Source organism: Hemicordylus capensis, chromosome 2 (genome assembly GCF_027244095.1).
Source record: "Hemicordylus capensis ecotype Gifberg chromosome 2, rHemCap1.1.pri, whole genome shotgun sequence".
Classification (NCBI taxonomy): Eukaryota; Metazoa; Chordata; class Lepidosauria; order Squamata; family Cordylidae; genus Hemicordylus; species Hemicordylus capensis.
The window spans coordinates 378,306,304-378,329,451 of NC_069658.1; the positions used below are offsets into that span (position 1 = coordinate 378,306,304).

Consider the following 23,148-nt stretch of genomic DNA (forward strand, 5'->3'; position numbering starts at 1 on the left):
TTGCTGTTTACAGCGGCCAGATGCGAGAGTTGAAATGAGCAGTGGTTTCAGAGCCTCTACAGAAGGAACATGGGTGACTACAAGGCCATAAATGTGTCTGCCAGTTTCACTTCATATGCCAGTCTCCTCTGCACTGCAGCCCTAGGCCAGGGCCAACATTATTGGTGGCAGGCAAGCCAGGCGGTTTCCCAAACTGGGCTGATCACCCCAGACCACTTCTGTGCCCACTGCCTTCATGGCGTGATGGCAAAGTGACTCTCCCACTCTCGGGGCTCATCCAGGTAGGAGGGGCCAGGGGGCCATGAAGGGGAGTTTGCCAAGAACCCCCTGAAACCTGGAGCAAGGAGCCTGCAAATATTGAACGAACGGCTGAGTCTAGGCAGTACTAACAGCATATTCTGTCACAGTTGCCATAAGTGGAAAACAAACTTCTAGGAGTGCATGTCTGAGGCCTTATTTTTTCTACATTCACTCTATACTCAGCCTGAATTATTTTGAGGATGTAGAACTCTGAGAGGTCTTGGGGACCTTTACCTGCCAGAATGCCCCCACCCCCTTTGCCAGAATGCCCCCACCCTGCCCCCACCCCAGACAGCCACCACCTACCAACCTATGTTCCTTCTCTAGAGCCTCTGAAACTATTGCGCATTTCAATACTCACAGCTCAGCTGGCTGATGTAAACAACAACAGACATAGGCCTGCAAGGCAGCCAGAGAGAGCACACCTTCAGCAATGAGTTGGATATGGTATGGGGGTGGATTAGCACTGCTGTGGTTTTGAGTGGTTAACAGGTTCACATCCATCTCTTTCCATGAGTGAGTGGGGCAGCTACCAGCACCATTCATGAAGAGGCCAGCAGCAAAGGTGAGTTTCAGCTCTCAGCCATGCCTGGTTGGATTCCAACCATTACTCTTCTCCATCTTCATGCGCTCATTGGCCATTCCTTTCCATTGTCAACTGCTTCTCAAACTATCCATTCTCAGTGCCTAAACTATCAGTACCTTTGGTACTCGGGGGATTCTTCTAGCATTTCCTTGCCCTAATATACAGTGTACACTGCTGGTACAAAATAAATCACTATTATACTTTATATGAATCGTGCACAGAAATAGGCATGTCAGATTGGAAGCAAAAACAGGCATTCCAAAATAAAACAGCGGTTTCTAAAATAATTGAGCTGGAGGCCCTCTAGACCAGGGATTCTCAGTGCTGGGTCCCCAGATGTTATTGGACTTCAGCTCCCATAATCCCTAGCCCAGTGGCCTTTGGTTGGGGATTATGGGAGTTGAAGTCCAACATCATTTGGGGACCCAACGTTGAGAACCCCTCCTCTAGCCCAAGGCCTTGCCCAGTTTCAGGAGATCCAGAGCTAGAGTATTGCCAACAGGTGGCAGCCCAAGCTTCTACTCAGAGCCCTCCAGTGTAGGAAAGGCCACCCTTTACAACCGGTTCCATTTGTAATTGGTTCAGTTTGTAGCAGGATTCCCTATCTAAGCAGCAATACACAGATTTGTAAACAAATATTAAAACAAAGTTCAGTATTTTATTATGCTCAGCCATAGGCCATTGCAATTAAAACAAAACAAATGAGCCAGCCATGGGCCATGTATGGTCAATGACCCCTGGTAGCTATGGAAAGTACTGTAGAAAGCATCTATTGCAGGGTGCGGGGGAGACAGCAGAACACCCAGAAGTGATGAGGCTACAGAATTGACCTGTTAGAAATAATTGGGCATTAGGGATGGAAAGGCAACATTTTGTTGCAGGTCCTACTTGTCATATATAAAATCCAGATTCCAACATACTGTGTCAAACAACGAAGAGTCAGAACAGAGAATTGGCCTATGCAGATGAAGGGGTGGGATTATGTAAATAGGAACTGCTCAGTTCTCAGAGATGCAATGCGTCTACCTAGAGTGCTCAGAAATTTGCTAAAAGATAGCAGGGGCCCTCATACCATTATAATTACAGACATTATAGATCATTACAATCCTATTTTGTGCTTGGGGCAGAGACAGGAAGTAAAAGCAATCCTTTGAATTCAGTGACAACCTACATGAAAACCTATGGAACTCCTTTCTCATCTAGGAGCAAAATAGCAGGGCAAAGTATTGTTCCTGATGGGTAAATGTCCTATTTGTCTTTTTAAACATACTACACACCTTTGGGCAGCGGGGCACAATATATATTAATAAAATGTATGTATGTATGTATTGCTATGTGAAATTAGTATTTTTAAAAATGAAACAAGTAGTTTCATGAGCTATATTGCCCAGTTATTCACACCTATACCATATAACCCCACAAAAGACAAATTTCGAGCCTGCTATTTAGTAGCCAGGGGGCTGTGGGGAGCAGTAACTTCTGTCTACCTCCATTGCTGATGGGCAACAGAGGCACAGGAAAGGGAAGTAATATATATGTCCATGTTCACAAGCTGAGTCAGTGCAGGAAGTGGTCAGGAGGGAACTGCCTCCCAGTCATCTCTTTTGAGCCCTCCCCCCTTTTCAGAGGTGGGAATACAGTACATGCTAGGGTATTAGCATTGTGAGGGGGTGGGTGGTTTTTTTTTTAAAGCCAATGTTCATTAAATAAATAAATAAAAACCTTGAAAGACTCCCACTACAGCAAACTAATACATACCTCCAACTTCTGCTTTGGAAGACCAGAAGAACTTTTTTGCTATTTGATCTCTAAATTTTTCCTATAAGCTTTTTCATTAGAACATTAGATTTGTCAGCAAGCAAATAAAACGTGTCCACATATGCTGAGTATAGAGAGAGGTAGCCCAAGTGTACTATTCATTTTGTGTGCAAACCTCAAACCTGACACACATCAGTATAAGCTTTTGTTGTCACCTAGGCTTTATGTAAAAAAAATATCTTGCGCAACTCAAATTGTCTGAAGATCCTTCAGGATCCTGCTAGTTTACAGATCCAGCTTTTAAACCTTGGATAGCCAATCAGACACAGGAATATCTGAACTATTGTCACAATTGCATTGCACTTCTTGGTTAAAAGGAGTCCTCACTCCTTTTAATGTAACAGCCAATGTCAATGTAAGCAAGATTCGAGTTTGTGCACTTGTGCTTGACTAAAGATAGTATTAATTAGTGTTACAGTTTGTGTGTATTACTCAATTGTTAGCATGGTGTAGTGGTTAGAGTGCTGGCCTAGGACCAGGGAGACCCGAGTTCAAATCCCCATTCAGCCATGAAACTAGCTGGGTGACTCTGGGCCAGTCACTTCTCTCTCAGCCTAACCTACTTCACAGGGTTGTTGTGAAAGAAACTCAAGTATGTAGTACACCGCTCTGGGCTCCTTGGAGGAAGAGCGGGATATAAATGTAATAATAATAATAATAATTGTGTAATAACCACTGGCAGTAAAAGAAATATGAGACACAGTGTACTGTCACAGTCACGAAAAGCTTCCAAAACTGTGGCAAGGCTCCTTGGCTTTCATAGTGGTTTGACTGTGCAAAATTCTTCACTCACATGATCTTGATATGATCTTTACAACAACCCTGTAAGGTTGTCTTATCCCCATATCATGGGCTCCATGTGTTTACCAGGAACACACCACATTTTCTGGCATCTGTCTCTGGTAAATCACTTTCTCTATTTTTGACTCTCGAGGATGCTTTGCTGTTTTCCCACTTGAATCGCTAGAATTGTAGCACCTCTCCCAGAGTATCTAGAAATTAAATCTCCAAGTGGGTAGATGAATGCACTCTGTCCCTAGAGCACCTGCATGTAAGTGGGAGGAGAGCTGATCATGAAATAGGAAGCACGAATTGTCCCCTTTGCTGAGCAGGGTCCACCCTGGTTTGCATTTGAATGGGAGACTACATGTGGGAACACTGTAAGATATTCCCCTAGGGTAGGGTTTCTTAGCCTAGGGCCCCCAGATATTGTGGGACTACAACTCACAGAATCCCCAGACATGGCCTTTGTGGCTGGGGATTCTGGGAGTTGTATTCCAACAACATCTGGGGGCCCAAGGTTAAGAAACCCTACCCTAGGGGATGGGACCACTCTTGGTAGAGCATTTGCTTGCTCACATGCAGAAGTTTCGAAGTTCCCTCCCTAGCATCTCCCAGACAGGTCTGAGAGAGACTCCTGCCTGCAACCTTAGAGAAGCCGCTACCAGTCTGTGTAGACAATACTGAGCTAGATGAATCAATGGTCTGACTCAGTAGAAGGCAGCTTCCTACATTCACAACACTAAGGCCCTTATGTAGTGCAGTTTATAGCAGGCGGAATCCAGCCTTCAGCAAAGTGTAATAGTGGGTGGGGTGGGGGGGCTTGGGCAGTAATTTTTGGTGGGAATTGGTTGTTACAAGCATTTTCCTGCTTTCATCTGTAAAATGTTGGTGGCTATACCATACAGCAGCTGGGGAGTTGAAGCAAGATAGAATGGATTGCCCAGAGTTCTCCTACTGAATATGGCAGAGGCAAGATTTGAACCTTGGAAATCTTGATCTGGTCTGTTTGCTCTCTTAGCCTTTATACTATCCCAGCCCTAGTGAGTCCCTGTTTCCTTCTGAGCAATTTTAGAGCAACATAGGAATCTGCAGAAGCCACTCTTTTTAGTCTTCCTACCTTGTCTTCCCAGTGTAAGGTCAGGCCTCCTTGCCTTAGCGTAGCATCATGAAGAGAATGAGGTGTTTTTAAAATAGGGACCAATAAAAAGATTTAAAGTGGCTTGCTTCTCAGGGTTTGTTACCTCTCTTCTGCCCCACTGCTACCTCTGGCAGAGTGTTTTGTAGGTTTTGGAAAGAATACAAATACTTGCCCCACTTGTTCAGAGAAGAAAGGGGAGTTCCCCTTAAAAGCATTTTTAACTTTCTTGGGAAAAGGGAAGAGAACTATAATTTGTGGAGATGTTCAGGTTGGACCAGAAACTAAGACCCCAAAAGCCAACTGCAGATGCTTGTTGTAGACACCCTGTGACACATTATACCTCTGATGAGGACCAGGAGGTCCTATCATAGACAGTGAGTTGCAAATGGCTGAAAAGGGATCCCAAAACATTTTAAGTGGTTCCTGCCTTGTCTATCCAGCAGACAAAGATGCTGAGTGCATGTAATATTTCACATTAGAAGAATGCATAACTCCTTTGTACAATGTTAAAAGAACTAGACACAAGCCAAGGCATTTATTTCCTAAAAACCTAAACAGTGTGTCCTGATGCAATAATCAGGGTAAATTTCCACAGATACCAACATGCAAAACACTAACACACAGACCTAGAGAATCTGGCAATTCTGGGGTTCTAATACAAACCTTAGGTAACTGACAGAAGATCCCACTGTCAGTGTCCTTCCTTTAAAATTCGACTTTCAACCTTTAATTTTCTTCTTCCCCATCAAAATAAAGTTATGAAACAGCCTCAAAATGTCACTTATAATGGTGGTATAATACTGACTGGTTAGTAGTTTAATACATTCAGTTGGCTGGCATGACTAAAGCTGATCTAGGCAGACAACATACAGATTCACACACCTCCCAGGCATGCCCATCAATTTACAAACTTTAGGTGAAGAATCCATCTCTGGGCAGGTTGTGTCAATGCTGAATGCAACTATATCATGCAAGTTCAGATTTTATTCTAGGAACTTGTCATTTAATGTAATCTTTAAGCATCTGTCATTAAAATTGTATTTGGAAACTCAACTACTGCCCCCTGTATAAAATTGTTAAAGCTGCAGTCTAATCACAGCACCTCCCCTGCTCTCCACAATCTGGTTTTAGGAAAGGAACAGATTTATTTTTTTTAAACAAAACTTTATTGGTAATAGTTTCAAATATGTTTACAACAAAGCACACTGTTAAAGAGGAAGTAGGGTTTGTTTGTTTTTCTCAGTGAAACAAGTTTTGTTGGATTACATAGAAGTGTCCCCCTCGCCCCCCCACCCAAGGCCGGGAGCGGGTGGGTATTTAACTCCCCTTCTCCCCAACCCAACACAGAGGGGGCTGATGAGCTTCTTGGTGGGAAGAGGATGAGGAGGAGTAGGAGGGGCAAGCAAAGCTTGTCTGCTCCCAACAGCGCTTCAGTATGTGTTATATAATTCATCTACCAATCTAAAGAAGTCTGCTCTGCTCCCCAGCCATGGGAAGAGAACAGAAGAAACTAAACTGGTGAGTATAGAAAGAGTGTGTGTTTGGGATGGGATAGGTGAAGACAGAACACAAAGAGGCATTGCATTGGAAAAGGGAGGGGGCACAAAGAACAAATTCATGGAGAAAAACGAGCTGCCTCCTCCCCCCACATTTTGAGTCACTGCTCCATGCGCATCCATGTCTCTCAGAGGGAAGACTCTAAACAGATGACACCTCCAATTCCCAATCAGAATGGGACATCTCCCTTATCAGCACTGCGTTGGCTAGCCCAGAGTAGACAGACCGCCCGACACTTTGTTCCTTAACCTCAGCCTTTTACACCAGGGCTAGGACTTCCACCCACCCCCTTTAGCATAAAAACAGAGTTGGTGGATGAAGCCCCTAAGGACTGGAGGAGCAGAATTTCCACCGACTAGATTAGAAAATCATTGTATTACAAGGACAGAGGTTGATGTTTGGGCTGGGAAGGATAGGATCTTATGCAGCCAATGCACCTTACCTGTAACTCTTGAGCTCTACATGTACTTTGCCCCATCCCGACTGCTACAAAGAGAAACAGCCCTCCCCATCTCCACTGAAGACTAACAGTGGCAACTAATTAGATCATATCCGACATTCCATTAGGGGAGACTTAAATTCTGCTTGTTTCTCTTCTATTCCGGCAGATGCTGCAAGAGTTGCCTGAAGCAGTAGAGCTGATCTTAAGAGGCATTTTGGATTGAGGGGGGACAGAGTGGGAAGAGAGAAGGGGGTGCACATTTAGAAGGACAAATTCAGACAAAGGTTCCATCTCTCAGTACTCCTATTCCAGCCAGCAACTGGTCACTGCCCCCCTCCTGCAGGTGTGAATATGATGCCGCTCTTCCCCATAACAGGGGGCCAGGATTGGAAATGAAGTGTTTCTATCCAAAAGAACCAATTCTTCATGCTAAAACCCAGCTGTTTTTACAGAGTTAAAATTCCGGCTGAATTTTGTTTAACTGTGTTGGGAACAGAGCATACAAAAGCACTGCCCCTGCCTAGACTGTTAAAACCACTTTTTTAAGCCAGTCAACTATATCTTTAAACTTTTTCTTTAAAGTTAATAAAAGGAGCCTAGGAAAAAAATATTGATAAAAAGGACAGGGTTATCCCACAGGGGGAAGTGAGAAGGTTGGGCTAGAAACCCATTCAGTGCTGGTCTGAACACCAAAGTGCTGTGTGGAAGTGTTCACTTCCCGCCCTCCCCCTCCCCAAAATCCTTGCAATGCCCCATGAACCAAACCTTCAGAGGTGGCAATGAATGGCAAAACATCCCTTTTCCCCTTAAAAAAAAAAGCCACCAATAAACCAGGGACTGTCCGATTAGGGTTTGTGCATGGGTTGGAAGTGTGAGGAGGAAGGGAAATGGTTTAAAACCGGCCCGAGAGTGGCTGAGAGCCACCTTGCAGGTTGCGGTTGGAGGTGGGTGGGTGGCACTCAGACTACTGCCTTTCCACAGCTTCAAAATGAACTCCCTTTTCTCTCTTCTGCCCAAACAGATCCAGACGAACCCCAACACTCTCCCACCTCTCAAAATTAACATATAGGCAAGGAACTCTGGCCCGTGGGGCTGATCAAATCCAGCCCTTCCTTTTTCCTGGGCACACAAAAGCAAGGGGGGGACGCTGGCCCTAAAACTCTGCAAACTCCTTGGCGCACTTCTCAGTGATGGACACCCGGATCTCTTCTTCCTCATAGTCATCAAAGTTACTTGTGTCGCCGGGGCCTTTGCACTTTGGTATAAAGGGAGCTTCCACCTGTAGAGGGGAGGGGACACAGGAGGGAGTCATTACAGAGTACATCCCTGCCGGTCGGAGTGAAGAGAAGCCAAACCATTAACTGTGAAATCGAGTTTCCTCCTTAATCATCAAGTTCACCCTCATCAGCATCTGGAACAATATCAGCTCCTCAATAAGCTGTGTTAAATAACTCTCAGTCTCAAGTGAGCCCACTGAATGCACCTCATCCCAGAGGCAGATCAGAGAGCAGTCCTCAACTTTTGACCCCTTCCTGAAGCTCAGCTATCTCTTTGCAGGACAGAGAAGTATTCAGTTTGGCCTATTTGCTTCCTCCAGATTAGGAGGTGGCCAAGCCACAACCTTCTTGCCCTCCCCCCCCCATGTGAGCAAATCAGTCAAACCAGGCTTTTTTGGGGGGGGAGGGCCAAACTAGAACGATAAATCAAGTCTCACCTTACCTTCCTTCAGGCTCCTCCTGTATCTTACAAAGAGATTCCCGACTAGTATACCCTTGTAACAGAGATGCCCAGATATTGTTTACTACAACTCCCATAATCGCCAGCCAAAGGCCATTGCGCTGAAGATCTGGGAATCCCAGTATTACTGGGAATACTGTTCCTGACTCACTTCCTTCTTGTGCTCTGTTAAAACCACTTTTTTTAAAAAAAAACTGCCTTCACATGGACTGCTCAGCGGAGCTTGAACGATTGGGCTTGCTTAAGGTAGCTTTAGCGGCCTAATGATATTAACTAATACAGCTGGTATGACAGAAATTTTCAGACAACTGCATGGAGAAGTGGCCTTACAACAGCCATGAGCCATGGCAGTGAAATGAAATCTCCATGTTCAGAGGCCTCTGAGTACCAGTTTCTCAGGAGCAAAAGTGGGGGGCTATTGCCTTCATGCTCTGTTTTTTGAGCTTCCAAGGGTCTCTGGCTGGCCCACTACTGAAACCGGATGCCCTGCTCTGCTCCAGCAAGCAGTTCGTATATTCTTAAGCATCTTTAAAGAACAGGCCATTGCAATGCCAGCACAGACACAGCGGCAGGTTTAACTGGATCCTGGGTCTTCCCACAAATAACTGAGGACAAAGATTTGCTCCAATATCACACATCATTAATACACTGCTGTAACTGCTGCGCCAAAAAGGGGTTCCTTCAGAAGCAGGATTTCCAACACATCATCTTTGCACAGGAAACAAAAATGTGTATACCATCATTGGTAAAATGTAATGTAAGTATTTATAATCTTGTGGGTACATCAAGAAGCTGATGCTTGTGTATGTACATGCAGCAGTCCTAAGACCAGCAGGCAGAGTTCTCTGGAGGAATTAAAAAAGGTAAGTCTCCAGAACAGCCTGTGGACTGCTCTAACAAGGTGGCACCACTGTACTTCAGCTGCTCCCTGCTGCTGCCCCTTACCTTCCGTTGGTAGATGGCAATCCAATCGGTAGTAGCAAACCACTTGTGGTTCTTGATGTCATTGACTCCATTTTTCAGGTTGCCAAAGCGTTTGGTGAGGTCTACCTGGAGCAAGTTACGCAACAGATCCTTCAGGTCTGAGCTGAAGTGAGACGGAAAGCGAACCTGGATAGGAAGAGGCAGAAGCCAACAGCAGGTTATGTCTCTGCTCCTCCAGCAGAAAATCCGACAGTCACAGAAGAAAGGCAGGAATTAAGGTTCATTACACTGCCTAGAGAACATAGGAACATAGGAAGCTGCCATGTACTGAGTCAGACCCTTGGTCCATCTAGCTCTGTATTATCCTCACGGACTGGCAGCAGGCAGGAGTCTCTCTTAGCCCTATCTTGGGGCTGCCAGGGAGGGAACTTGAAACCTTCTGCTCTTCCCAGAGCAGCTCCATCCCCTGAGGGAAGTATCTTACAGTGCTCATACTTCTATTCTCCCTTTCATATGCAACCAGGGCAGACCCTGCTTAGCTAAGGGGACAAGTCACGCTTGCTACCACAAGACCAGTTCTCCTCTCTCCTATATCAGGCAGCATTTAAAAAATTGTAAATTATATTCTCTAGCCCAAACCTTATGGAAGAAGGAAAAATCTTGTACATTGCCCTGAACTCCTTGGAGCAAAGGCAGGATAAAATGTGACCGACAGACATAATTAACTGCACGTCTGGAATTGTGATGTTTACCACAGAATTGGGATTCCAGACTGATCATCAAGTGCATCTTACAAATTCCCCAAGAATTCTATATTTTATTCTTACATGAGCTTGTCACTCTCATAGACTCAGAAAAAGAAAGATAGGAGAATGAAGGATCGCTCTATCTTTTCAACATTTTCCTGTCTCTCCTTACAATCAACCAACATAACATGTTCTAGGCCCTGCCCTCCCACCCTTATCATTCACTAACTTGCTCTATTTGTAATAACAGCAAATGCCCCTAACATAGCATGAGTGGGTTTTGTTAACAAGTGGTAACATGCCAATACTTGCTGAACACTCTTGCTCAGATCAAATTGATCTGATTTATCAGATCAAATCATTAAAATTTTGCTTAATGTGTGTGACTGGTGAATGCATCTGGTGAATGGTGATGATGGGGAGGTTGCAGTGATCGAAGGTACAAAAAACAAAAGGAATGCAGCACGACTGTTTTGTTGTAAAGGAGTTTCTTTTAAGAACCTCCAAGCTGGTTTTTGAACAATAATATTTATAAAGTGGTCTGAGCAGTTTGGCACAGGAGCTGATGAAAGGGAGGAATTCACATGAAAAAATAACATGTGCTCTAGAGGCCGTTTTCTCCCACCCCACCCCCCAAGTCCCTTTTTAAATTCAAGAGAGCTTAAAAAGCAGCCTGAGAAGTGCTAGAGGCGCGTACACACACACACACACACACACACACACACACACACACACACACGACTCTGGAGCTCTGTGCACTTGCCTCTGGATATCACTTCTCATCTATGATAAACTCAAAATGGCTGGTGGGTTTAAATAAGTTAGGCAAGAATCCCTGGGACCAAGGACCCCACACTGATTTTCTAAGGAACACTGGCAAAACTAATAGTTGTGCTTACTATGTACATCTGTATGCAGCTTTGGGTTTTTGTAAACAAGAGTTAGAAATGCAACAGGCTGTAAATTCCCATGGATGGGGATTATAGCAAATTGCAAACTAGGTTAGAAGTATGAAGTGGGCATCTCTGCCCGGTTTAAAGAGACTAGTGTTAGGCACTGCAGTTCTGTGAGGTGATGAGAATCCCCAAATATAATTCCTAGGTTTCCTTGGGGTGGGGAATGGAGGGAAGCATTAAAAACCAATTTTAAAACTGGTTTTAGATTTATAGTCTAGACATGCCCTGAATTTAAGTTCACTAAATATATCAGTTTAAGTTAAACTAGAAATTTTACACAGTCAGATTAATCCATTGGGATCAAGTAGGATCTTTAGTATCTCAAAGCCTGGCCTGTTCAATTAATTCTGCAACAAGAGCTACTTGTCTCCAGATCCCATTTCTCTTTTAGAGACAGCATGTAAATGCTGACTTACAGGAAAATTCAGTCCTTTCCCAATGGCTAATCATCACTCATCCTGCTAGAGATCGGTGCTGTATTGCCATCATGACTGTCCAATTTTTAATTCTCGGCCATTATTTCATAGTCTGGTTCCCTAAACTGGGGAGCAAAGCCTTCCTCATAGAGACTTAAATGAATTAGTTTCCTTCTCCAAAGAGCAAAACTGATGGTGGTCCTAAAGGTTGCACTATGATGCTTATTTGTCAGCTAAGTTGAAGGGTTATGAGGCAACAGCCTAGCATACAGGCTGGTCTGTATGCTCTGGTATGTCAACAAAACTAGTTAAGGGCAATACCACAAGCTGGACTACAATACTAGTTACCTCAAAGGAAAAACCACAACTATCCTAACAGACTGGGACTATACTTGCCAGCTCTACTGAAGCTATTCCTGAAGATTTCCCCCTACCAAGCCACCACACACACAAATATTTTTCACAATATTAAGCCATAACAATTTTGGGGATTGCTTTCATTAGCCTCCTAGAAATGAATGCCAATTCCTGGAGACTCCAGGTCAGTGCTGGAAGGCTGGCAGCCATAATTAGGAAAGCCCTTTGTTGAAGGCATTTCAAGTACTCATCATAATACACCTACACAGGTTTCAACTCAAAGTAAGCAGCAGTAATTCTCAGTTCTTAACAGAAGATGATCCACAATGAATGCTTATTCCTCAACAAGGATCTGAATAGAAGTATTTAAGAACATTAAGGACGGATGGATTAGTGCTTGTCCTGTCCTACCCTGACTCTAACCGTAGTTAGTATTCAGCGTTTCAAAAGGTAGCCACATGAGAAAAAGTTTATAAGAAGAGCCCTGCTAAGATAAACAAGGGAAACAGAGGGATGGAGAGATGGCTGGGCAGAGAGCAAGTGTCCTCTGAGGAACCTAGTGAGTGGCTTCCTTGTCTTCTTCCACTCCCCATGTAAGTTCACTTTACAAAACACAAGGAATCGTATTTTGAGAACATACAGCCTTACAGTTAAAGTGAGCAAGAGTTGCATGCTCACATCTTTCCCTGGCTTTATTCCATTTAACTTCTAATCCTCAGTGGGTCATCTGAATCTTACATTTGTCCAATCATTTTTAGGCCCAATTGTACTGTTTGACATAACATTATTTCACATTTCCTAGGAGTCTCAATGGACAAGAACCTCTTAAAGCACAAAAGTACCACATATACTTGCCCAACAATCAGTACTAAACTTGGAATCTGGAATTCTGAAAATCCACATTTCACTTAGCTTGTATGAGTTGTTAATGTATTCTCTACAATGGAGATTAGAGTCTTAAATTTATATGCAACTTGAGATAGATATTCTGATGAAGTCAATGGATTTGCCTCTTTCCCAAATCAAGTCAGATTTTATACTCTGGCTATAGTAGCAGTCATGCAGATTTCCAGACTGTTTGTTACTATGGTGACAGCTGTGAGTAGCACCAAAAGGTAACTGGAACATTTGCCAAGAGAATACTTAGAGGGTTCCCATTCACAGCTCGCTGAGTGGCACCTACTCTAGCACTCACCTAGCAGTTAGAGGATACGCCTATGCTTAGCATAGAAATGTATGCACTTAAAAAAAAGTCTAAGAGCTCTATTAGCAGCTTTTACCGTGCCCTCAAGCAAAGACTTCATTTTTCTCCATGCACACGATGGCTGCCATCTTGCAAGATCGAGCTGTAATAATCCTGGACCCAGCATGCAAGCCTCCCCTTGAAAATATTACCTTCCCAGAAACAATCTTCTCATATATCTGAATGGGCTGGTCTGCAAAGAATGGGGGGTAGCCAGCTGCCATCTCATAGATGAGGACACCCAAGGCCCACCAGTCCACAGCTTTATTATAACCCTGCAATAGAAAAGCAGGTCTGGATCACATACCACAAAGGATGAATGGCATTTACACTGCAGTGTATGAGAAAAAACAGTGGAGGTTTCTGCAAGATGCTTAGATGGGCAGAGTCCATTTCCATGGCTGATCAAGGCACAGAACATTGCCCCGCATAGAGAGGAGTCAGTCAGATCTTCTCACCTTGCTCAGAATGATTTCAGGAGCCAAGTATTCTGGAGTTCCACAAAGGGTCCATGTTCGGCCTTTCACTCGTTTGGCAAAGCCAAAATCTGTCACCTGGATAAAAGGGAGGGAGCGGTTGAATTCTCCCCACCAGCGGTGTCAGCAGTGCAAAGCAAGGAGTGGCAACACAGAGTAACCACAACCTTAGCAGGTGATATTTAGGGTGAGGAGTTTAAGGGAAACTGTAATTTTTTTTTCCTCCCAAAGAAGATTTTGCTCTTTCCAGCAGCAAAATGTCTCTTGCTATAATATTTTCTAACATGGCTATTTTCTGGGATAGGAAAAGTGTAACATCTGGTTGTTTGGAGCACATTCAGTTAAGCATGCACCAGATTCTCTTTTCTTTTTCTGGAGTTTCCTTTAATTAAACCCAAATTATAGAAAACTATGGCCCTCCATTTTTTTGGCAGTTCAACCATTTTCATAGGAAGCTACTTACGCCTGGCAAAGTGTAGTCATTTCTAAGAATGTTAATAGTTCCATCTGTTTGGGGAAGGAAACTGTATGCCCAGGCACAGTGACAAAGACTGCAACTCCTACAGTGTTGAGCAGCAGGATCCCGTGGAACGGATGGAAGCAGCATTACCTCAATGTAGCCCTGCTGGTCGATGAGGAGGTTCTCAGGCTTCAAGTCTCGGTAGATTAGATCTAGTGAGTGCAGGTACTCAAAGGTCAGCACAATCTGAGCGGCGTAGAACCGGGCATGAGGTTCACTGCGGAAGAAGGGAGGAAAGGGGGAAGAATGCATTTTCCTAAACCACTTCTAGGGTCAGCTGGCTTCACCTACGCATGGTTCACTCCTCCCCATGACCACAGAGCCAGACACCCCTCTCCCCATGTTCAACAGAGTCTTCATCTAGAATTGAGCACACACATGCATCATACTCTCTATTCCCCATCAAAACTTCTTACATATGGTGACTCAGGACTAAATACACGCAGAAGCTCTGTCTGCCCACACTCCACCTGTGCCCAAGACAAAAGAACTGACAAGCCCTTGAGGCAAAGCACTCAGCTCCTAGAGATTCTGCAAAGTCATTAAATGAGTGTTAATGAGAAGCATCGGGAGCTCATGTGCCAGTCACCACCTATGTACACAGGAGCAGGAGGATTCATGTCACAGCAAATGCAGTTTCCATCCTATCAGAAGTTTCTCCAAATGGCATCTTTATATCAGAAGTTAGGACAGGCTGGAATTGGATGGTTTCCCTCACTGGATCTTTACAAGACAGTAGAAGCCATAAATTACTCACTCTTTTATCCCTTCTCAGCTGGGACAGGGCAGGAGGGAGTGAACACAGGAAGTCCTTCCTCTGATTGTACAATGAGCATCATTGCCACACAATGGAGAGCACTCACCTGAACCTGCCAATCCGTCGTAAGTGGGAGAACATCTCACCACCTGGGATGTATTCCATCACCATGTATAGATTCGAGTTATCCTGCAATCAAAGGCAGATTCTAAGCGCCACAACATATTGTTTTAATTTCACTTTCATATCTGCAGGTTCCAGGCCATGACTCCTTTCTTCATTAAGCATTATTCTACTGCCCTCCTACAGCAGTGCTCCAGGCTGTACATACAGGCAAAACTCATTATACGCAGAATCGCTATTTGCGGTTTTGTGTATCCACAGGTGTCAAATAGACACTCTACCTCCTTATCCGTGGATACGAAAGGGTTAAAACCCATGCATCTGTAGTTCCTAGAAGGCTGGAAATGACTGCGTAGGTCATTTCTGGCTGCCATTTTGTGCTTCATTTCAACAAACACATTTTAAAAACTGGAAAAAATCTGTGACTTTTGGGAACCATTTTGACTTGGGGGGGGAGGCATTGCTGGATGCCAGGAGACCCGCAGAGCATGGTAGGGCACTTTATTTGGCCCATTTCCCCTTTTTAAAAACGTTCTTAGCACATTTCTTAAGAGTCTAGGAACCTACCCCCCATGATCCCATAGGCTCAATGCCTCATTATCCACAGTTATGCTGCCCGCGGTAGTCTGTGGGAACAGAATCCCCATGGATAATGAGATCCACCTGTATTTACATATCCACAGGTACATTCGGCGGGGGGGGGGCAGGAAGAGTGGGAGGGAATCCTCTAATATGACACAAGATTTAATATTATGAGAATTTCCTTTTTAAAAAAAATTCAAAAGGAAGCAGTTTGCCCTCATACTTGCAGAAAACCCCAAAACCTATTTACACAGAGTATCATTAAGCAGCTAAAGACCTGGAGCTTCACCATCTTTTGTGCTTCAGTATTTCGCTTTGCTTCCATGGCCACCGTTGTAATCACTTCCTCCTGCCTATTTCTCAATCTCTGTGATTCTCCCCTTGCCCATTGCGCTCTACCACGATACCTTACCCTGCTCCATATCTGAGCTTTTAAAAACTCAATATTTTTATGCCATCCTTCCTCCAATGAACCCCTGGTGCTATACCTAGTCTCCCCTTCCCCCATCCCAGGTTATCTTCAAAGTCACCCGGTGAAGTAGGGCAAAGCTGGCGGGAGGGGGGGGGGGACTGGCTCTAGGTTACCCAGTGAACTTGATAACTGAGCAGATACTTGAACCTGGGTCCTGGTCCAGGGGCCCCTTCCAAATGGAGGGATTTTCCGTGCTTAACACATTGAACCACATGTAGAAGAGGAGCTGAGTGAACACATGCAGTAGTTCTTGACGGTTTCTTTCTTGTACTCTATGTTACTATTTTCCATCTGCATTAGGGAGTGGAACAGTGCCAGTTGGTTGTCTATACCTGCCTTTCCCACTATCGCTACCAGTCTGACTTAAAAACAATATTTTTAAATTGGAACATTCTTACATTTATTCAATTTAATTCAATACAAATCAGTATAGCATATTTATGATACAAACAATCTACATAGTATTTGACCACTACTAGGAGTGGACGACATCCACTGTTCCAAACATATCAAAATAATAATGATTTCCAAACTTCATGAATAGGACCAGAGCTATCTCCATTATGATCCATATAAGAAATATATTTTTTCCAAATGCAACAAAATTGTGATTCTTTTCTCTGATTTTTCATTATCTTTACTATACCTGAATTTCCCCCCTAAAATTGCCAATAACCATACCTTGTTATACCATCTCTACACATTTAAATTATCCAACAGTTTCCATTGCTGTTCCATAATTGCTTCAGCAGTCAGGATTAAAAAGATAACTAATTCTTTGTCTTTAAGTATCATTTCCTGTAAAAATATGTAATAAATCCAAATCTGGAAAATAATCTACTCTGATTCATTATATTGCTAATTTCAACAAAAAAATTCTCCCAAAAAGGTTTAATTTTCTCACAAGTTCGCCACATATGATAATATCTTTACAACCGGGATTTTGTTGAGAAAAATGGGGCTAATACCAAAGGTGTTAAATACCAGCGCTGTAGTATTTTCCAGTGAAGTTCTTGAATAGAGGCCGAGAGGAAAACCCTTGCCCGCCATAGTGATTGGCATTGCGTCTCCTCTATATTTTTACCTAAATCTGTTTCCCATGTATTCCTCAAACCTGTTGGGGGAATCTCCAATCTCTATTTGTATTAATATTTTGTATATTACCCCTTTAGGCTTATCCCTTTAGGTTGATCTAGATAACTATTAATTTCTCAAAATTTGTAAGTGAGCAGGTAGCTGAACTCAACGCTACTATCCATCAATATGGATCTAATTCGAAACCAAACTAACCAAGGTATTTGACATCCTGTTTGTTGTTCAATCTCAACCTTCTTGTATACCCTCTTGTTTCTACAGAAGTCTCTTATTCTGTAAAAATCCCTTTCCTTCAACATCCTCAAATAAGCCAATCCATAAGCCAGCATGGTGTAGTGGTTAGAGTGCTGGACTAGGACCAGAGAGACCCGAGTTCAAATTCCTATTCAGCCATGATACTAGCTGGGTGACTCTGGGCCAGTCACTTCTCTCTTAGCCTAGCCTACTTCACAGGGTTGTTGTGAGAAGTATGTAATATGTAGCCTACTTCACAGGGTTGTTGTGAGGAGAAGTATGTAGTACACCGCTCTGGGCTCCTTGGAGGAAGAGCGGGATATAAAATGTAATAATAATAATAAAAATCAACAACAACAACAACAACAATATAATAATCTTCCCCAGTATCCAAATATGTTAATAAAGGTGTTAGTGGAGAAATATCTCCTATTAATATCATAAATTTTTCTTTCCATATCTGAAGCATATTTCTAATGAATACATTTTTAATTGTCTTGACCTCTTTAAATTTACTTGGATAGAAAATTATGTCTTAAGATTCCTTCTGATTCCTGTATCTCTTCTGTTTGTATCCACTGCTTTGATACATCATCTGTTATAAATGCAGTCATGACTTAGATGGGCAACTTGATAATAAAGTTTTTGATTTGAAAGTCCCCAGCTGGCTTGTCCTCTCTGCTTCAGCCGGTCAACCGTCACCTTCCTCCCCCAGTCGCTCATTGGTTCTCCTCCCTCAGCCACGACCTCCCTCAACCGCCAGCCCTGTGGAGTCTTGCCAACCACCTCCTGGCGTGCACTCCTCCCTCCCACCCTTGCGCGTGTCTCCCCCTCTAGGCTCGCCATTGGTCGCGGCTGCAGTGGGGGCAGGGCTTGCCACATTCCCATGCATCCCCCGGTCCATCTACAAGAATTAATAATATAGTCTACAGGAATTAATAATATAGATAGATAGACTAGTCAGTGTTTCTCAACCTTTTTGGAGTCAAGGACCGCTAAATTCGTCATGCAGAGTTTCAAGGACCGCTACATTTTTTGTGTGCAGTTTCTAGTCCCAGACCAGCAGTTAGCAAAGGGGTTCCAAGTTTATCTATTAGTACAGGCGTTCACAGGTGTTCACCACTCAAATGTCCTGATGGGCCAAAACTGACCATGACTTGGCTCATGGAGGCCGAGGTCAATTTTTAGGGTGCTGATTATTAAAACAACACTTAAATCAATTAAATCAACGTAAAATTAATGAAAATGAATTTAATCAATATTTAACTTTTGAAGTTCTGGCTCAAAAGGGGGAGGGAGGAAAGGATGAGACATCATGGCTCCCTGGCACCTGAGATTTGTCCAGTCCAGATTTAACATTACCATATTTTAAAAATAGGTTGCAACCTTACACTCCATTCTTCCAATTCTGTCTTTTCTTACTCCTCATCTATCTATTTTGCATATAAACATGCAGGCAGGAACTTGTGTCAAGTTCCTGTATACATAATAGCTTGCTTCTTAAATGCATAAAAATAGTAATTTAATATTGCTTTTAAAATAGTACTCTCTCTTACACACACAGTACTCCCCCTCCAGCTTTCCTCCTCTCTTCATTTGGTAATCACTGCCCTTGCTCTCCTTAGCAAATGGGACAATGCATGTTTGCTACCATAAAACCAGCTTATCAACTTAATTGATAGGAAGCTTAAAACATGACATCTCATATCATACTGGAAGTCTGTAAACAAACATCATCCAAAAAACCTCCAAGCAGTACACTCAGAACTAAAACACTCATTACCTTGAAAAGGTAATGTCATGGTAATGAACTTTACACATCAATATGGCATCCACATTAGGAAAGTAAACCACAGGGAATGGGGTGGGAGATTTAACCCTTCATACCACACATTCATATATATCCAGGTTTTTACAACTGTAATGATTTTTAGGCAGAGGTTTAGGGGGGGGGAGTACTATGTACTCACACATGAGTGGGAAGACTTTTAGTGGGTCTCTTCTTCATCCTTCTTTCCCTCCTTCTCTCTCCTCTATTCACCATTTCATACTTTGCTACACCCAGCCCCCACTCCATCCCCTTTCTCGTGATCTCTTTTTTCCACTGTTTTTCTCAGTTCACACACATTGCACTAGTTCTCTCTCCTGCCTGCATGTTTGCTTTTAAAAATCCGAGTTTATGTTAGCTTCATCCCCTTTTTGGTAAGTCAGTAGCTCACCCTAGCCACCCCTTTCTTCATCTCCCTCATCCCACCCCCCATTTTATTTCTCAGTTCACACAGATTGTACTTGTTCTCTCCTGTATGCTTGCTTTTAAAAATTCCATTTTATTTGATCTTTATCCCCTTTTGTTGAGTCAGTACATGATCAGACTGCCCCTCACCCCCACCCCTTTCATTCTTATCTTTCCCTTCTTTTTTCATTTGATCAGCACTGTTGCTTACTTTTGTTTGTTTTCTTATCTTTTGCCTGCCTGACGGCCTGCCTTCCTCTGTTCCTCCTCTGTAGTAGTTCAGAACAGAGTTTATGCATGCAGAAGTTCAGAACAGAGTTTATGCATGCAGCACTCCAGCCAAGCCAAGCACTCCCTCTCACTCGCCCTGCTACCTGCCTGTGTTTCACCGGCTGCATACCAGTGACGTCACTCACTCTCCCTATCTCCTCTCATCAAAGAGACTGGAGAGATTAGCTGGGAGTGAGAAAAGGCTGCCTGGGACTCCGGAGGAAGACAGAGCCCTGCAGCGAAGGCTGCCTGGTTAAAGATCAGCTCCAGGGAGCTAATCTCCAGGGTGTTAAAGGACTGGCATGCTTGAAAAGGAGGGGGTGTTAAAGGACTTGCACAGACTGGCACTCAACCCCCTGGGGACCGGCAGCGGTCCGGGGACCGGCGGTTGAGAAACTGTGGACTAGCTGATCCAACTAGACCATCTGCACCCCAGTCCCCCTCCCCCGCCACCCCTCTTCTTCCCCTGCCCGCAGTTGCATTATTATTATTATTACATTTATATCCCGCTCTTCCTCCAAGGAGCCCAGAGCAGTGCACTACATACTTGAGTTTCTCTTTCACAACAACCCTGTGAAGTAGGTTAGGCTGAGAGAGAAGTGACTGGCCCAGAGTCACCCAGCTAGTTTTATGGCTGAATGGGGATTTGAACGCGGGTCTCCCCGGTCCTAGTCCAGCACTCTAACCACTACACCACGCTGGCACTAACATGCTTATAATGTTTGTTAGAATGGGATGAAAACTGTATGCATGGAAGCAGTGTTCCCTCTAACAGGGATTCCCAGATGTTAACAACAACTCCCAGAATCCCCAGCTGCAATAGCTTTTGCTTGGGGATTCTGGAAGCTGCAGTCAACAACATCAGGGAGGGAACAGGGCATGGCAGACCCCTGGGAAGTCATTATACCACCCACAATTCAGGTAGTTAGCTTCTGTTCATACACACTTTAATGTTTTGAGATTTGACTTTTTGCCATATAAAATTGCCATGAATGGATCAGTCGTGGAGAGAACGATGTTAGATGTGCACGCACGCACACGCGCGCGCACACACACACACATATGTTGCAAATAGCATCTAAATCAGTGGTTCCCAATCTGGAGGCCTTCAGATGTTGCTGAACTACAATTCCCATCATCCCCAGCCACAATAAATTATAGCTGAGGATGCTGGGAGTTGTAGTTCAGTAACATCTGAAGGCTGGTGGGAACCCCTGATCTAAATAGATGCACCCTATCCCAAAACACATGATTCTCCTCTCCCCTAACCCCTCCTCCTTTGGAGGAAGTCCCATTAATAGCAGTGAGGTTTGCATTTGAGTAAACATTAATAGGAGCAGAATTTAATGTTTCAAAATAAAAATGGGGGCAGGGAGAAGATCAAAATAGTACTGGCCTCAGTAAAACAAAGTGATCTGTAAAGGGTAATGATTGGAAGTGATATGGCCAGGGGCATAGCAAGGTTGGAGTGAGCCCAAAGACGAGATTTTAAAATCCCCCCGCCCAAAGTCCAGGGCCTCCACACACCCCAGGCCCCCAAGGATTTAAGTCTGATATTTCAAAATAAGCATGCTGCCTGGAAATACATTTCACTGAATACACACACTCACACTTCACAATATATAGTGATATACATTGAATACTATATATTTGTACTACTTTTAATGCCTAGAACACACTAGACACACTAATTATTAAAATGGCCCCCGCGCTGCAGATTAGCAAAGGAGACTTTCAACCATGCAATGTGAGCCTGTGTATGTTTCTCAGAATTCTGAACAAATTCAGTAAAGTTTGATTCCAGGAGGTTTTTCACACAGGGCTTTTAAAGCCCTTTAACACACATCTCCTCTGGAATGGAAGTGCTGCATTCACATGTTGGCCAGATTTACTCTGAAGTCCCTGCGAGTTACTGGGGAGCAGTTCACACACAAGAAAAATAAAATAAAAGCACAACACATGCTTCACAGTTCTCACTCAGACCTTCTGGGTTGCAAAACAACTTGAACATAAGTGCATTTATAAATGAATGAGTGAATGAATAAATAAATAAATGTATTGTTTGTTCCAGAAGTTTTTGTAATTTTCTGCCATGAAACTAGCCACTTATTGGACTTTTTAGATAGGTTTTTTTTTTTTTTTTTAAAGCCAGCAAATTTTCCAATCTGTTTTAAATTAAATATTCAGAGACTTCTCAGTCTTCCCCTGCCCAACAAAGCCCTATGGCAAGCAGATCCCTATATATTCGGGGGGTGGGTGGGTTAGCCACAAAAAGGAATTCGCATTCTACCTGACAAAGGCTGGGCTGGCTGGCCTGGGCAGAGGGTCTGCTGCAGAGAACTGTGATGGCCACTCTGCCTGCCTCCTTCCTTGCTTGCTTGGGGCCTGCCGGCCTACTCGAATTCAGGCTTCAGCGAGGCCTACACAGAGGCCTCTCTGAAAGCCCCGCTCACCTGCCGAGCAGCTCAGAGGTAGAGGAGCTCTAGCAGCTTGCCGGCTGCTTAGATTGCCGGCCAGGATGACAAGCAGGAGAGAGGGTGAACAGTGGCTGAGAGGCCTTGGGGCTGGGCAGGGGGCAATGGGGAGTCATTTGAGGTATCTCTGGGGGGGCCCTCCAGGCAGTGGGGCCCTCAGACAACTATCTCCCCTTGCCTAACCGTAATTCCACCCATGGATGTGGCAAAAGGTGCACTCAAGTGTGGAAGGAGACAACAACATATGTTTGGGAGCCAACCCTCCAATATGTCACCACATACACAGAAAACCACTCCTCCTTCAATATGGAAGAGTTACAAGAGGGGCCATTTACCCCATTTCTCATCACACAGGGTAAGTATCCCCATAGCGTCATCACATCAGAATAACTGAGCAATGAAAGGAAACGAGGGCTTCATAGGAGCAGGATAAATACCACACGGATGTGGAGAACTTAATCTGGATGTTACGCAAAATCCCTCTGTATTAATCAGTGTTCATGACGGAATAAACCATTGCCTGGAAGGTCTCCAACACTTGAACCACACACCATAATGACACTTGCTTTTAAAAACTGGATGTTTTTAAACAGTCATATAATGTTACAGTTGTTTGCTTTAATACACACTTAGAAATAGCAGGTACAGTCTTGTTTTTAACCTCTATATGCAATGTTTTTTCCTGCCATTACAAGGTTATTTTAGCCTTTAAAAAAAAGATACCTGGTGGCCACTTCTCAAGTAGCACAGGCTGCAACCTCTAGTACCAGCTCCATATATTAACTCTTGCTACCAACAAGATGAATTATACATGTTGTTGAGTTAGCGTTAAGCATTTATTAATCCTAACCGTTCATACTTGAAGGAAATCCCACTAACAATAATGGGACTTACTTCTGAGTAAGCATA

The 23,148-nt window shown here is 43.7% G+C and overlaps 1 protein-coding gene across 2 annotated transcripts in view; it reads right to left on the bottom strand.

Annotated features, from left to right (window-relative positions):
• Nucleotides 1-7,625: 7,625 nt before the first annotated feature.
• Nucleotides 7,626-23,148, bottom strand: part of PRKACA (protein kinase cAMP-activated catalytic subunit alpha) — a 62,229-nt gene continuing 46,706 nt past the window's right edge. For both annotated transcript variants that reach the window (XM_053293682.1, XM_053293681.1), the window contains exons 5-10: nt 14,863-14,945; nt 14,090-14,216; nt 13,462-13,557; nt 13,156-13,278; nt 9,307-9,471; nt 7,626-7,903 (exon numbers count right to left, since the gene is read on the bottom strand). In XM_053293682.1, the coding sequence (XP_053149657.1) occupies nt 7,778-7,903; nt 9,307-9,471; nt 13,156-13,278; nt 13,462-13,557; nt 14,090-14,216; nt 14,863-14,945 (720 nt within the window). In that variant the 3' untranslated portion in view covers nt 7,626-7,777. The remainder of the gene's footprint in view (nt 7,904-9,306; nt 9,472-13,155; nt 13,279-13,461; nt 13,558-14,089; nt 14,217-14,862; nt 14,946-23,148) is intronic.